This window comes from Talaromyces stipitatus, genomic scaffold, assembly GCF_000003125.1.
Source record: "Talaromyces stipitatus ATCC 10500 scf_1105507295511 genomic scaffold, whole genome shotgun sequence".
Taxonomy (NCBI): Eukaryota; Fungi; Ascomycota; class Eurotiomycetes; order Eurotiales; family Trichocomaceae; genus Talaromyces; species Talaromyces stipitatus.
This window is the reverse complement of record NW_002990119.1, coordinates 2,298,006-2,313,222: the sequence shown is the minus strand read 5'-3', so window position 1 is coordinate 2,313,222 and position 15,217 is coordinate 2,298,006. Positions and strand designations below refer to the sequence as shown.

Below are 15,217 nucleotides of genomic sequence, written 5' to 3'. Positions count from 1 at the left end.
AGCATTGGATCCTGCTTGTTAGTGAATCTTATCTTTATGGCCCCAAGCTCTGAGGATTCGTGAGGGGTTAGCTGATGACTGCAGGCATCAGCAAACTAAGTGAGCCTAAAGTTAAACTAGGGCTAAAAAACCGGTTGACGATGCGCTACGGATTTCTAAATAGGGCGTGAAATCTAGCTAACTTAGTCTAACTGACCTTTTGCATTATGGATTGGCTCGTGTCCCATAACTTTAACGTAAGCGCTAGGATCATCGGCTGCAGCCCGCTTCATATCCTAATTTCTGGTAGGCCCAAGGTAAGTCTGTACGCATTCTATACAATGCATTTATCCACCGAGAATAGCGGAGCATGAGAATCCATGCTGGGTAGCCTGGACACTGAAGTAGTGACTGAATCATCGCCAGCTCGTTTAAGTTACACGTATGCAGCTGCTAGTCATATTCTTTTGAGCCTGTCAGCTGCGGCCCCACTACCCGCGCAACGATGTGGCTCCGAAACTAACCCATGATTCATGGGATAACGACCTTCTATATGCCCTCACCCCAGGTAATTTCAGCGCAACGTCCTCGCCGCACCCAGCACATTCCTGGAGTATCCTTCACAGCGAGAAGCCAAATCTGATCAATTATGTTTCATCTCTTCATGGGACATGGATAAGACTTATGATGAGCATCCGCCAATCTATCTCCATTATCTCATTGACTGGAAGGTTAAACTGAACAACCGAACAGTTACAAAAGTCACGGAACCAGACGTGGTCCTTGCACCTGGTGCATACTGGCAAAAGGTTTTAAAGAAGGTTGAACGCGTGAAAGCCGAAAAGTATTTAGTGACCGACGCGCTCGGTTGGAGGATACTACAGTCATGGCTTCTGTATTGAACGATCGTTCACATAAACTTCACCAACAATCTAAGGGAATCGATATCGACTAGGAAATGACGGAAAAGCAACTCCTCATGTGGAGAGAAGTTTAGTCTCTATTTTAGAGCATGCCATACGTAATCAAAAAGCTTTGTAGAGTAGACATATCGAGCTATCCAATATTCAGATTTGGAGACCTATCTGAAGAATTAAAACAGAATTCTTCTACACAAAATGACTTGGATTTATATCCTTCCAAGGTTTCCCGGCCTTGACAATAGTGCAACGGAAATGTAACACACATTTTTCAGAGCAGGCCCTGATGGATTCTCTTCCACTCCACATAGCGTTCCTTCCCTGAAACACTTTCTCTCATGCAGCGGTCAAACTCATCTTGAGCTCCTGGCTGGCCGGGTCGTAGTTTTAGCCTGTAGGGCCATTTCTCGACGATAGTATGTTTTCCTTTCATCATTGCGCCGAATACATGACCAGCGGTGTGGAATTCAAAGTCCTTTAGGAACCTATAATAACAGTAAGGCAAAGCCTGGCTGCTTCGTCAGAATCATACTTACCTATCAAAAACGTGGTTGTAGGTTGTCACAAGGTCCCGACCAACATTGAACTTGATAATCGCAGGATCGTATGTGGAATTTCTTGCTCCTTTTGGAGGGAGATATCTGAGTATATCCCTCGTTGCTCGACTATGGAGAGGAAGGCCCTGCATTCTATCATCATCGGTCAAGCTCTCATCAACTGCATTCATGAAAAGGGTTATCATGGTGGCATGTGGGTTCTGCACCGGATTTTGAAGTAGGGGAATCATCAAATGTAATGTACGGTGAATTCCTAGCCAGCCTATATCCGAGATGTTTGACACCTGCGTAGGGATATTAGTCTCGTGATATATGTACGCATGACATGTCAGAAAATTGTGGTTCCTATCGTTGAAAGATGCGCAGTCGGTGGGAGTGCAGAGCGGATTTGACAGTGTTAAGCACTTACATCAATGCGGCTAAAAGAATCACTATCAAGACTACCAGGAAGGGAAGAGGCATCAAGGTGAAGAAGTCGGAAGGAGATACTTGAGCTAGAAACTCGATTCAAAAAGGAGTAAAGTAGACCGCGAAGGTAAAAGAATAATTTGCCGTAGGTATCAGCAGTTGCCTCCGCTTGTCGTATTCAAAACCTCTTTTAATGACCACCCATCAAGAGAGTTTGCACTGTATTTCATCGGCCAGGTATCAGCCGTCTGGAAGAATGTCCTATTTCGTGTCAGTATCACTTTTGAAAATTTACTTGTTCCGCTGACGCACGGGTTTGGCGCCCTAAAATCCAGGCGCGGGAATCCGAACGGAAGCAAAAGGCCATCCTGGCGAAACTTGTGAAAAGAGACTCGCTCGATAGGGGAAAGGCAGGACATATATCGGTCGCGATAGTCTCTCCTTGAAAAGGCTAGGGTGTTAGTTGCGCGAATTTTCAGTGCCTGCTCGGCTGTCAAGCCTGATGGTTTGTTGAAAATCTGTAAAAGGCGATTCCATGATGATTGCTCGATGACAACTCTCAGCGAGCAATGGGCAAATGTCCAAGTCTTTCCAAGAAGAGTTCCAGGTGACTTGTTTTTGGTCTTTTCACAGACTTCCTCGATCAGAGGCTGTATACGATCTTGAAGAATGCGAATATCTGATTCACGCACGAGAGTCGAGTACCACAGGTGAATGATGCAATCAACAGCCTCATGAGAATTTCCGACAACTAGTGCAACAAGAAGCAGAATCAGATTGCGGGCCACGATTTCAAAATCTCTGTCATTTAACGTGACTTCGAGAAGGTGGTTGTAGCTGCTCGGAAGACGGGCAATCGTCTTGATAAGATTACGAAGGTCTCCAGAAGCTATTGGCAAAGATATTTCAGTTTCAAATGAGCCTCCAGACTAGACAGGTAATAATACATACCTGCAATAAGATCCGAAGATCTCCTTCATATTCTTCTCCTTCATTCGATCCCAGTTCAAGGACGTCAAAAGCAGGCACATTACCCCAAAGGTATTTCGTCGCTCCAAAAGTCTCTCCGATGCCCGTACCAATAAATGCGGGAGTTCTTTTTTCAAGAACCCAGGCGGGCTGCCATGTTTCCTTACCCAGGGCCGACTTACATTCAATCTTGTGGTGGGACCAGTGGGACTTTTGGCATATTGGACCGCAATACTGTAAGCACATATGTCAAGACAAACTCCTTTTCATAGGCCATCTGGCTATTTAGGTATGAGCTGATCAATATAAGGAAACAATTTTTGCATGTGTATTTGCCCTCTTTTTGGCAAGTTGTCTGCTCCGCGCCCCAGTTGGCACAGATGAACCTTGTGCTATTCATTGTAAGATGTTGCTGTAGAACTTGAATAAATAAAGAAAGAGACGTGAGGGAAGGAATATAAAGTTTAGTTATATATGAAACGCCTGACACAGGTACGGCGCCAAGAGTGCATGCATGTGTGCCCAAGATATCTCAATGGATGATGATGGAAAGGGGACCGGACTCAAATCCGCGTATCCCTTACAGTCGTACTGTCATGTAATATTCGATAAGTTAGCTGGTACGATTCATATCCTGAGAAAGAGATAATCCAGGACTTTATTGTGAAAAGGAAAGGGTAGACAAATATCAAGTGTACTCATTTTCTTTTTTCCCTTTGAATTTTTCACTGTTGGTAATAACAGGATAAAATGGCAGTGATGTAATGAATCCAGAGCGCTGAGTGTTCATTAGCCAAGGAATGATACATATGGTAACACTTTCATAAATCAGCACCTTACCTGTGGCTAGAAACCACCGCACCAGGAAGACTGACGCTATTTAAAGCCACCCTTTGCTCTGACAATGCAGCTAGCCGTGTTAAGGACAGCCTGGTATGAACTACCGTTCCGGATCTCTTTGATGATCTCGGAGTTGAGCAAATTGCCATCGATCAGTCGGATAGCGTCCAAAATTGTATCTAGTTCGGACCGAATTTTAGCCAGTGCTACAGACTGCTGCCGTTGTGGTTCATCCTGCTCGCATAAGTTCAGGAAGAAAACATAGTTTGACTAACTATCACAAGCTCACCCCGTCTACTGCTCCTGGGCCTCGTCCCTTATTTCCAGCTGGGTGTAGGCATTGTAGGGACCTAGCCATAATCAAAATATCCACAAAACGAAGTTCAGACTTGAGATAGACACCATGGTGAGTGCTTTACAGTCGCACCAGAAATCTCCTTCCCAAATGTACATACACCTATTGATTTTCAAACCCTAAGTTTGAACAGGCGATGCTGCGCCACACTGGCAGGTAAAGAGATCGTGGGCAGGTTACCATATTCCGACTTCTTGTTCCCTCATGGGAAGATAGCCACCCTGACAGAGGTAACGGAATATAACTTTATTTATACAACGAACATGTCTGGTGTTGAAACTGTTGGTGTTATTAGCAGCATCGTATAAATAGCTGATCTCAGTGTACTTGTGGTCCTTAGGCTGTGCATATTCTATCATAAGGTTCAATAAACAGAGTCTAATATTGAGTATCTCTCTAAAGATGTCTCTCTGATATGTACTATTTCACAACATTTTAGCGATCATCTGAAGCGAGATGATCAGATTCAATTTTACTCTTAAGATGTGTTCAAGACAGCACAGGAAGTGCTAGATGAATATGGACGAACTTTCTAAGTAATTAAGTCTGCTATAGATAAGGATTTGTCTACTATTACATTCATAAAAGGCAAGAGCCTTTTTTCCAAGCTTCTCAAAAAGAAATCCTTATCTTTAAATCGCTATAGTTAGCTGTTCTTCAGACAAATCTAGATCAACTGAAGAATACCGTGCTGGGTTGGGCCTGGGCCGACTGTGGGCTCTGATGAAGCCTAGGTGTGGTTGAAATCGCGAAGGGTGAAGCAATCTACGATGATTACCAAGCCGTGAAGATATCCCTTGCCGCTGAAGCTTTTTGTATAATCCATAGTTGGAGCCATATTATTAGTTATTCTATATATGTGTTGGAGCGTTAAAAGTAAGATTTAAATTATAATTGAGCAAACAACACGTATTTAAAATAAGAGGACAATAGTAAAGATTCTGATCTATAAATTCACTGATTAGTGTTGATTTAGCACAGTCCTAGATTACGAAGCAAGGGTTGGTGCAAGGCTAGTCCAACGAGCCTACAAGTATAAGTCCCAATATTATGGTATATAAAGATTCCTAATATTATAACTATCCCCTGAAAACGTAGGGGTACTAGAGGTGCCTAACTATCTATATAGGGGCTCAGCACGTACGCGCTAGGAATGACTAGAAATTCCATTCCGAGCAGTGACGCGCTGCTCCTGCGTCTGGGGTGCAAGAGCATAGACGTGTAAGATCGATATTCACACACTAAGTAAAAGTATGCTCGTCTAATCTTTCCAGTGTTGTGTTCTGCCTGGTTATAGATTGTAAAGCAATTCCAGGGTGTTCGGGGGCGTCGTGGAACGCTTCACCCCCAGGCCGGAAACAACAAGAATTAAAGCAGCAATAGACTGGGTGAGCACCGCCATAATTACGCTGTTGTATGTTTTTTGATCTTCATTATTTTTTTATCTTTCTCTCCATTCCAGTCTTTTCAGTTGCTTCTCGCCAGAGCCTGGAATTGCGAATATGGTATTCGGCTAAACTTTCCCATATCGATTTCCCCCTCTTTCCCTGCCCTATTTTGTCTGTAGATCAAAACGTACAGCCTCCAATTAACCAATGACTTGTCAAACACTTCAGCTTCGAGATCCTAGTGTTGTGAAAGTCAACTGCTGAATACCTGGTTACTGGCCAAATCCCTCAGCTCTCGCACTGGCATCATTCTCTCATTTGCGGCTGCGGCAGAAAAATCCCGATTCCAAAACCAGCGTTGGGCGAGATCTGGATCTAATCTGTCCTCAAGCATCTGCACTACATACTTCCCCAGTATGGGCAAGAATTTCCAAGCATGAAAAGATCCTCCAGTCGCTATGAAAAAGTTCCTGCAGTACGGGTGAGCGCTGATAATGAAATCTTGATCAGGCGTGATAGCATCCCTAGAAAGAATGGAATCAATGAAAAAGGAAAAGAAAAATAAATAGATGATTTGCTATTGATAGGTGAGATACGGGGACTAGATCAAGTGTATACTTACCAGCAAATCCGGCAGTCCTCAAAATGATGGTTCCTTGTTCCATCACCTAGAATACTCTCTCTAACAGTGGCGAGCGCGCGATTCATTTCAGCCGACAGAATGGAGTAAGTTGACATGTAATCCTCTGGAGGCATCGAAACGTAGGCTTTGCTGAAAATCTCGACCGTATTTGTAAAACTGATATCACATGTGATTTTCAGTTCATTCTCTGTGTTGGGCGGTATAATTGCTCCTTTATGGCCAGCTCCATTAGTTTCTTTTCTTTCCCTTTTGCCTTTCCGGTTTACACCCTTTCTCTTTTCATTTTCCATTATGCAATATAATGTTGATTGGTCTGGAGATATGATCATCTTACCTTGAGATTTACCTCCAGCGATGAGAAAAGCAGGAGCGGATCGTAACTGGCTCGTTTCATTCTGACTGAGTCTTAAGATCCCTGTGATGAGTCCTGCTGCCGATAGACGACTGCCTACATGGAGCTCTGGAATCTCTGGAACACTTTTTACGAGCAGCTTTGCCGTCTCCGCTCCGGTCGCCAAGATGATCGAGTCTGCTGAGATGATCCGGCCATCTACAGTCCGAGCACCAGTACAAACATTCCCATCGTCATCAAAAATCAGTCTGGTAATTTCTGCTTCAATACGCTTCACAACTCCGGTGCAAACGGCTGCATCGATGACTTTTTGTAAAGTCTTGTTCGCCTCAACCCACCCACTACTCGCGTTCAGAAGTATTTCGTCAATATTGTCCAGATCTGCACGTGAGAAAAGTCCATTATGAAGGCGACGAATCCCGCTTGGGGGTACAAGGCGGTATTGCCGTAATTGAGCCCTACGGCGAATGGATCTGTCACGCCAGCGGAGACATCTCAAGCGGCCTAGCATCCACCGAGAACGAATTCACAATCCTCTGGGGCGACAACATCACTGTCCCATCCGTCGGCACCGTTGCTACCACTTGTAATGGCTACTACTTTGGTACCACCACGTACTCCAGCTACGACTGGACCGAGGATGCGAGTCAGCGTGCTGAGGCTGCTGCTGACACTCCCAGTGGTGATGAGTGCGTTTGGTACAGTGATGCGACGCGGGATCATTATTATATTTATGGTACTACGCAGTACTTTGATAGCAGCTCTGATGATGGCGTTCAGTACAGGACTTGCTAAATCAGTCGACTGGTATCATGTCTGGGATTGCATTGATTTATTAGTGGTTTAGTCTGGATTTACCCTACATTGTTGACCTCGCTGTGTTGTTTGAAGTAAACTTAGGGCTATGACCAATCGTCAGCATGTATCTGTTTCCTCGACTCATATTGTGATATTATTCTACTGGAGTATACCAAGGTAGCAGAATACACATTTTTCAACGATTAATATTTGAACTCTCTGCGAGCATAATGCTTTTTATTTTAGTCTTTTTTTTTAGCTTCTGGGATGCTTAGAGGGATGTATACGTTCCCGTGTATGAAATAGCCCTAATTGTCGTCTACACACAGCCTGATTCAATATTCTAATTAGTATGATAAGATCGAGAGACTAAATCCTTTGAGTTATTGATTCTCCGTCTCGAGACGGCTGAAGCATGCCATGTGAAAAGTCGACACTAAAGTGTCAGGGTACTTCACTCTGCAAAAAGCAATGAAAACATGACCATTTCCCAAAAAGGAAAGAATTCAGTATCTCACGGAAGTTTAGCAGCTTCGAATCCCTGCATAGTGCCATACACGCCTACGTTGGCTTGCAAACTAGACAGGTACTAGACCACTAGTAACTCACAAAGCAAAATTCATATATTACCCGCGGGATTAGTTTTCCTTTCAATTGGTTATTTTGATATCGGCGTGTCTAGGGTTATTGGTAGCTTAGAAACCAGTGTATTAGATTCAGCTCCCCCCCCCCTCTTTTGTACTGTCTGCGCCGCATTTTTCCCGCTTGTTCTTACATAGTAAGCTTAAGAATGGTGCCTCAGTCACGCTTCAGATAAACACTGAAGTTTGAAGTATTTTCAATGCCGGGAGACTGGAACCGCAAAAACAAATGAATCAATTAGTTTCCTCGTTTTTACCATTTCTTGGTAGTATTATGCCTTTACAAACCACTACTCCGTCGAAATGTACCTATATTATTCACAAAGGCAAACCAGAGGCAAAAGAATGCGGAAAGAAACCTAAGTCCGGTTCGCTATGTGCCGAACATAAGTTGCGGAAACCACAGGTGCATGATAGCGATGAAGGAGAAAGGGAGGAAGAGACACGCCCGGCTGAACGCAGTATCATTCAAGAACGCCGTACACGCGAATCTACCCCAGTAACGGATACACCGACACGCCCCAGAACTGCGCGCAATAAATCCAGCTCTACTTCAGCAACGAATACACCGATAAGTACTGACCGCAAGAGTACTCCGAGGCCCTGTACACGAGACTCTACCCCCAAAGCTACGCCTAAATCAGCTTCTACCCGTAAATCGCGCAGTTCACTCCCTAGAGCTGACTCTACACCTCCTACTTTAACCAGAACAAGTAGTGATGGTATTGAAGAACTCACGGGCCGGCTCAAGGACTTGAATGTCGAAGATGAAGATGACATCGAGGCCATACCTTCAGTCCGGGAATGGCCAGTGATGCCGAAGCGAGTGGACACCGCCGAGAGCGTAGTCAGTTACGGTACTTGTGATCCGTACAAGAGAGCATTGTCGAATTACTTGATGGAGGGTATTAAAGACGTATTGGTGGCCGCAGAAATCATTAAGGAACTTCCGAAGTTCCCAAGAAGTGATGGGCCAGGTTACGTCTACATCTTCCGGGCAACCCCAGTCCAAAGTTTTCAAATGACTACAGACAACAAAAAAAGCGACGTTCCACGACGGCATCAGCAGAAGACGTAAACTCAGAGAAGAAGATAATTGTTAAAGTTGGAAGTGCCCGTGACGCTGATAGGCGGTTAAAAACTCTCCATTGGAATTGTGGATATTACCAATATGAGCCTCTCGAGGTCTTTCCAAAAGAAGAAAAGAAAAAAATTCCTTTTAGGTTCAAGGCCGAGCGCATGGCTCATATACAGCTGCAGATCTGGCCTTATGAGCCGCCCAATGGCCGGTGTCTATGCGGCACAAAACATAAGGAGCTCTTTGCAGTTACACCAAAGCAGTTGAAGGCTGTGTTTAAATGCGTCGATCATTGGGCTACCGTTGTGAATACAGATCATGAGAAGCTATGGCCTGGCGCGGTTGAGATGAACAGTTCCAAGACCGACGGTCAGTCAGCAAGCAGATTAACAGCTTCGTCGAGGTCCTAATACCACTAGTCTGCAAGATACACTACTGCTCAGTGGATAGTCTTTGAAGTGTGCTGCGCCGACTGATTTAGGAAAGAACTCTTTAACACGTATTTGTCTTCATCTAAGCACTTTGAACAGGTCATGGGTTATTAGCATGGCATCTGACTTTTTGCTTCTGTCCGAGGACATGCGTGGAAGCTTTGAGGTTGTCAACCTGCGAGGTGATAGGGTATTGATGGCTAGGATATTATGCTGACATTTCTTTATGATCTTTACCAAATACATGTTGATTCTCTTCTAAGTGTCTCTGTAGATTGAAGGACGTTAAAATTGCCTATGCTGGTTCTTCGAGCAATTTTGGGAGCCAGCCAATTGTTGATCCTTAATTATGCTAATAAACCTGCCCAACAGCATCTCGAAAGGATCACTTGCTTTTTTACAGGGTATGGGATCAATTCACAATTTACATGAGAGTCAATTGCAGAAACTGAGACTTTCCGTAATTGCCTTGCGACTCTCATCTCTAATGGCCCGAAGAGGCGAGAAGTCCTTTCGTATCCACATATGGCATCGACTTGTCGAAGTGAATTTGAGTTTCGGTAAACAGTCCCCTGGCGGAGCTCAAAGGGGTTGTAACAACGCAGCATGGGAACGATTGGCTCCTTGTATGACCTGCTGACAGCGCTTAACAACGAGATACTCATCCGCCCTGAGAACAGCATATCCAAGCTTGTCTTGATTATAATTACTCAGATATACCTAGGTACTCTAAACTCCATGGTTTACGCTGTATAATTGTAGAGTGATATCACCATCCGAGAGGCGCAAGAATGGGCAACATATCCTCAGCTTGATACTGGTGATATTTCCAACCAGAATGCAAGTTATTCCACCAGACACAATTCGACCCATCGGTATTCATGCATGTGGCATCTTGGTAACCATATTGAGCAGGATTGTCAAGAATGCGAGCCATATACTGGAACGAGTCGTAAAACACGACAGTTGCCTACACGGAGTCAGCTCGACTGGAATCAGAAGGATTGATATACTTACATCTTTATGTTCACCTCTGAATTGAAACAACATGCTATTCAGAGCCTTATTATACGCTGTCATCATCTCGGCATGACGCTGGAACTGTTCTGGCAAATCGTTTTCTTCATGCACCTGCGGACTGTGGGTTGACGGTGGACAGTTCAGAAAGAGGAACTTTCGAATTTCGTTAGAATAGATTTGTTCGATGAGTGGTCGATATCTATTCATAAGCGTGGATACGAAATCATAAGGCTCGTCTTCATGCGCGAAGCCGTAATATACACTTCCATTATCAGTAATGGAATAAGAACTCTGGGAAGATGACTTACTCGTTAATCCCAATCCAGAACGAAGCAATTGTACTATCCGCCGTCCAAGGCGCAGATTCTGGCCTCGAAGCATAAAATAAGTGAAATGCGTCTATCTGGGAAGTCATATCACCGAATCCCCAGGTAGCTAAAGAATCATCAATTGTTGCACCGGCGATGGCTAGACTGTATGTTAGGATTAAAGTAGTGTTATATTGTGTGACCAAGTATCCGATCTAATTTTTGCCACCGCTCTGCGTGCCGGGATCTAATGACTGGATGTTATGTATAAGCTGATACTTACAAGGCAAACCAATACATTGGTGAGTGTACGGGCTTTGATATTGATATTGCGGGCAACGAGTGGTAACTGCGAAGCCATACCAAAACGGATGTGATGAACACCGCCAGGGCAGTGTAGGAAATCAAAGATCGGTAATTCATGGTCGATAGTAATCTATCGAATGAATACATCTTCGATCAAGACCCAGGCACATCACTCGTTTTCGCTTCTTTGTTGGTAATAGTTCGGCTTTGTGAAAGTCGATAAGCAGAACACACTTCAAATATGGATTCCACAATGTATTCGACTGGTGTAAATCACCATGGATAACGCCAAGACTGCGAATCTCTCTGACCTTTCGCTGATACTCCTTCCATTGTTCTTTGGAAAATTTGTTGTATGCTTGCCCGCCCCATGCTAGAACCAAAAAGTGAGTAATTTTAGCACTTCCATAAAAATAGACCTAGTCGGTATCAACAGTGCCGAGGAAAACGGGTACGGCAGAGCCTTCGACTGAATGCAGAACCTGGTACACGTCTTCCTCTCGTCGTACGACAGGCCACCGACGCTCGGTGGTCCCCTTTCCAAGAATTGTCTTAAAAGGCACTCCACGTATGCCCGGTTCCGCACATGGGGCACAGTAATGATCTAGATCGTTATCTAGCTGTTGTTTGAGTAGGCGCAAGAAGTCAGGGAGTCGAATTTGGTGACGTTTGCTATCGGTCTTTCGGTGACGACCGACATTTAGACAATTTTCATCTAGCAAGTCGCTAGTTTTCAATGACAGCAAGCAGCGCTAACTACAGAAATCCATAGACTCTTGTGCCGAATCATCTGTTCGTCTATACTGCCGACCAGATCGGTGTTGGCGTTGCGGGGAGGAAGAAGAGAAGGTCAAAGCACGTTTTCGTGCCGTAGAAGGTAGATCCCGTGGAGCATCTTCTGAATCAGAATCGTCAAGATAATCTCGCTTTTCTTCTGGTCGGCAACCGGTGCATGTCGCGCGTCGACCCTTCTATAAAATTCCAGTTCATATGAACTAGGACCTCCTGACAATCTACTAACCAATAGTTACACAGCCACTGTTGATGGAAAGATTCAGCTAATCAGTAGTATATCAACTAATACAATCTCGAATTACAAACCTATCTGGTTTTTGAGAATATCCAGTTAGAATTGTTAATTATACCTGTTGATATCTCAAAAGGGCACCGCCGCCCGATTTCTTAATCGAGCACCGACTCTCGCTTGGGAAGGCTGAAGCAAAAATTCAATTCAAAAAAGGCTTTTTACCGCTACTTGGTCTACAAAGTCCCAAATAGGGAGCGGCACAACAGAGGGAAAATACGAAGGGACGCTCCATCTGTCTTCAATATCTGCGAGCAACATTATTCCTGGATGACAGGGACATCTAAGTGTGAACAAGAAGCTCCGCTGGACTCGCTCCTTGTCGGTAGTTCTCCCGGAAGAATTCGTCAGTCAAGCCGTCAGTTAGAAGCTGGTAGGCGACCTATCTACACAGACGAAGCTTTACTGTTTCTTTGGCATCTTCGCTTCGATCTCAAATTGAAATGGGACAGTTGCGAAATGGAATTCAGGAAAAAAAAAAAAAAAAAACTTTAAAAGTATATACCTCAAGGATTATATTCAATACAAACATCGTTTTACCGCTTCGTGGAAAGGATGCACGAGTGCCCAGGGTATTCAACCCAGGTTCCATCTGTCTACGATATCTGTACGTATGTACGGAACGTTACAGTTTGCATCTGATTTATTCCTTGAAACCAAAGCTCGTTTCATGACATATGATGACGCTTCTCAATAATAGTAGTGTTTTGCAATCTCGAAGCAGAAAGTCTTCCTTGACAGAATGCAAAACTCTTCCAAGAACGCAAATCGCTCTTCAAATTCGTTGCATCTCTTGATCTCTTGCTGTACAATCTGACTTGACCCTGTAAAGCGCCGACTTAGCGCTCTAAAGCCTTGCTTCGTTGGCTGAAGGTACTGGTATTATACTCCGAGTCTAGATTCGTCTCCTTTAATATGAACTGAAGAGCAGCGTCAAAACATTATAACGAATTGAAACGATACATTGAGGAGCTATATCAAATTAAGGGTGACTCCATCGGTTCTGTCGATGGAACTGCTTGCGAAGACATTGCAACGCTTGACAAAATTTGAGTTTGAAGACAACTTAGACATTTTAGTGTTCAATGGCAAGAATGAAAGAGATGGAAGATAGTATTTATGACTTCGTGCGAGCCTGATGAGAAGTAGTTATACGAGGCCATCTTGTACTGTTTATAACTCTGCTATTCACCTACTAGAACAGATTCCACATGATGACTCGGAAAACGATCTGCTATATTGACACTTTCCATGTTTCATGCTTCATGTTCTAAAAATTACCTCCTTCAAAGGCGCCTATGTACCATGATTCGTCCTACCATAGGAGGTTTGAAATTTCTGGCGGTGGCCATTAACAAGGCACATAGTCCAACAATTGGTTGATAGACATACATCCATAGTCCTAGGCTATGAAACATTAGCGACAGTATCAAACTGTCGGGAACAGTGGGAATCACCAATTGGTCTGCCATGCTATGGAGGGTGTATCTCGTCCTCCCCTGACCTGGGTACATTACGAGAGGGCGTTAGGGTTGCTTGAGTCACTTGGCTCCGACTCGCCCAAGTAGTAGCCCAGAAATCTTTACTCAGTAAGCAACAAATAATATCCAATGCTTGCAATGATATGTTTAAGTGTGTCTAATAATAGCAAGTTCTAGGGGTTCACTCACGTAGTCTTTCATATTAGTGGCGGCTATAAAAAAAAGCTGGCGCCAATTGAAATAGTCCCTATGCCTTTTGGTGGGCGGCTAACTGGCTTCCTGTCTCTACTGACGCTTTGGCCAGACGCAAGTTATTCTTTTGATTAATCCTCCATATTATCGAGTTGCTGCATTTGCTTCAGCTATATCCGCAATATCCCTAAATACCCACGAGCCTCACTGAGTCTGCCCAGGTGGTGTCTATACTGGATTATATTTTCAGCAACAACTTGAAAAGAATTAGAATCCTTCACTACCTAATACACGCAAAAATGCAGAAGCAAGAAAGGAAAAATCCTTACCCAATCCTACTCTGCGTCGAGCCTTTAAGACCCCAACATACACATACGTTCATTATCCTCCATGGCAGAGGTAGTAATGCAGAGAAGTTCGGTCGCGAGCTTTTGGCCTCGGCCAATCTCCCCGCTCGTCTGCCTACTGTGAAGTTCGTCTTTCCCACTGCCTCCAAGCGTCGATCTACAGTTTTGAAAAAGATCCCAATTAACCAGTGGTTTGATAACTATAGCTTGGATGATCCGAATCAGAGGACGGATCTGCAAGCTGATGGGCTGATGGAGACGGCAAAGTTCTTGAGAGAATTAGTTGATGCTGAAGCACGGGTTCTGGATAACGGTGCCGGTGAGACGGGGTACAAAAGAGTTATTATCGGAGGACTGAGTCAGGGATGTGCTGCTGCCATTTTTACTCTTCTTGGCGGTGGATTTGGAAAGAGTGGAAATGAGAGGCCTGGGGCTTTCTTTGGGATGAGCGGTTGGCTACCGTTTGAGAAACAGCTGAATAGTATGGTGAGCAATGAACGAATCCATGAGACGGAAGATGAAGATGAAGAAGAGGATGACAGTGAAAGTAGTGATGATGATGACCGCTCAGAGAGCGACGTTGGGATAAATGTCTCGTTCAGTGACGCTGAAAGTGATAACTTCGCATCGGATGCAGAAGTGAATTTGGCTTCCTTCGACGCATTTCAGCTTGATCCTCAGGATAATCCCGAAAATAACATTGCGGATGCACTCAATTTTGTTCGCGACATACTGGATCTCCCACCCGTGGTTATTGGCCCTTCTGCTCCTGACGACGATGATAACGAAACAAACCATAAAATGACCACAAAGACTTTCCCAATCCTTCAGACACCAATCTTTCTAGGTCATGGATTGGCTGATCCCAAAGTGTCTGTTCGCTTGGGTGAGAAAATGGCCGAGATACTGTCGAAAAAGATAAAAATAGATGTCACATGGAAGGCTTACGAGGGGTTTGGTCACTGGTACAAAGTCCCTGATGAAATTGATGACATTCTGGAATTCCTGCAGCAAAATCTTGGTTTGCCAGTTGAGATGCTAGCTAAGTAGCACTTGCTTATAATATTAATTGCATTTGGAGTTGTACAGGATATGGTCTATCTTTGAATGTAATTACGCA

The 15,217-nt window shown here is 44.2% G+C and overlaps 6 protein-coding genes across 6 annotated transcripts; 3 read left to right on the top strand and 3 right to left on the bottom strand.

Annotated features, from left to right (window-relative positions):
• Positions 1-206: 206 nt before the first annotated feature.
• TSTA_105680 (uncharacterized protein) lies at positions 207-881 on the top strand (the record flags this gene model as incomplete). The annotated part of the gene is made up of 2 exons (XM_002486550.1): positions 207-296; positions 558-881. The coding sequence occupies 2 exons, from the start codon at positions 207-209 to the stop codon at positions 879-881; spliced, it is 414 nt and encodes a 137-aa protein (XP_002486595.1).
• Positions 882-1,019: 138 nt separating this feature from the next.
• Positions 1,020-3,079, bottom strand: TSTA_105670 (uncharacterized protein; the record flags this gene model as incomplete). Its single annotated transcript, XM_002486549.1, has 4 exons — positions 1,020-1,384; positions 1,436-1,740; positions 1,866-2,793; positions 2,816-3,079. 2 exons carry the CDS (start codon positions 3,077-3,079, stop codon positions 2,017-2,019), a joined length of 1,041 nt encoding a protein of 346 aa, XP_002486594.1. The 3' UTR covers positions 1,020-1,384; positions 1,436-1,740; positions 1,866-2,016.
• Positions 3,080-5,669: 2,590 nt separating this feature from the next.
• Positions 5,670-7,134, bottom strand: TSTA_105660 (sarcosine oxidase, putative; the record flags this gene model as incomplete). The annotated part of the gene is given in 4 exon segments (XM_002486548.1): positions 5,670-5,940; positions 6,039-6,270; positions 6,394-6,915; positions 6,927-7,134. 4 exon segments carry the CDS (start codon positions 7,132-7,134, stop codon positions 5,670-5,672), a joined length of 1,233 nt encoding a protein of 410 aa, XP_002486593.1.
• Positions 7,135-8,124: 990 nt separating this feature from the next.
• On the top strand, positions 8,125-9,338 carry TSTA_105650 (uncharacterized protein; the record flags this gene model as incomplete). Its single annotated transcript, XM_002486547.1, has 2 exons — positions 8,125-8,924; positions 9,074-9,338. 2 exons carry the CDS (start codon positions 8,125-8,127, stop codon positions 9,336-9,338), a joined length of 1,065 nt encoding a protein of 354 aa, XP_002486592.1.
• A 790-nt stretch (positions 9,339-10,128) lies between these two features.
• TSTA_105640 (uncharacterized protein) lies at positions 10,129-11,110 on the bottom strand (the record flags this gene model as incomplete). The annotated part of the gene is made up of 4 exons (XM_002486546.1): positions 10,129-10,329; positions 10,377-10,641; positions 10,688-10,852; positions 10,971-11,110. The coding sequence occupies 4 exons, from the start codon at positions 11,108-11,110 to the stop codon at positions 10,129-10,131; spliced, it is 771 nt and encodes a 256-aa protein (XP_002486591.1).
• Positions 11,111-14,032: 2,922 nt separating this feature from the next.
• Positions 14,033-15,176, top strand: TSTA_105630 (acyl-protein thioesterase 1,2, putative). Its single transcript, XM_002486545.1, has 2 exons — positions 14,033-14,222; positions 14,304-15,176. Exons 1-2 carry the CDS (start codon positions 14,050-14,052, stop codon positions 15,145-15,147), a joined length of 1,017 nt encoding a protein of 338 aa, XP_002486590.1. The 5' UTR covers positions 14,033-14,049; the 3' UTR covers positions 15,148-15,176.
• The last annotated feature ends 41 nt before the right edge of the window (positions 15,177-15,217 follow it).

Excerpts from the sequence above, each read along its gene's own strand:
- TSTA_105630 (XM_002486545.1), top strand. The coding sequence starts at position 14,050 with ATGCAGAAGCAAGAAAGGAAAAATCCTTACCCAATCCTACTCTGCGTC. Across the intron at positions 14,223-14,303 it reads GCTCGTCTGCCTACTGTGAA|CTTGGATGATCCGAATCAGA; the intron begins GTTCGTCTTTCC and ends TGATAACTATAG.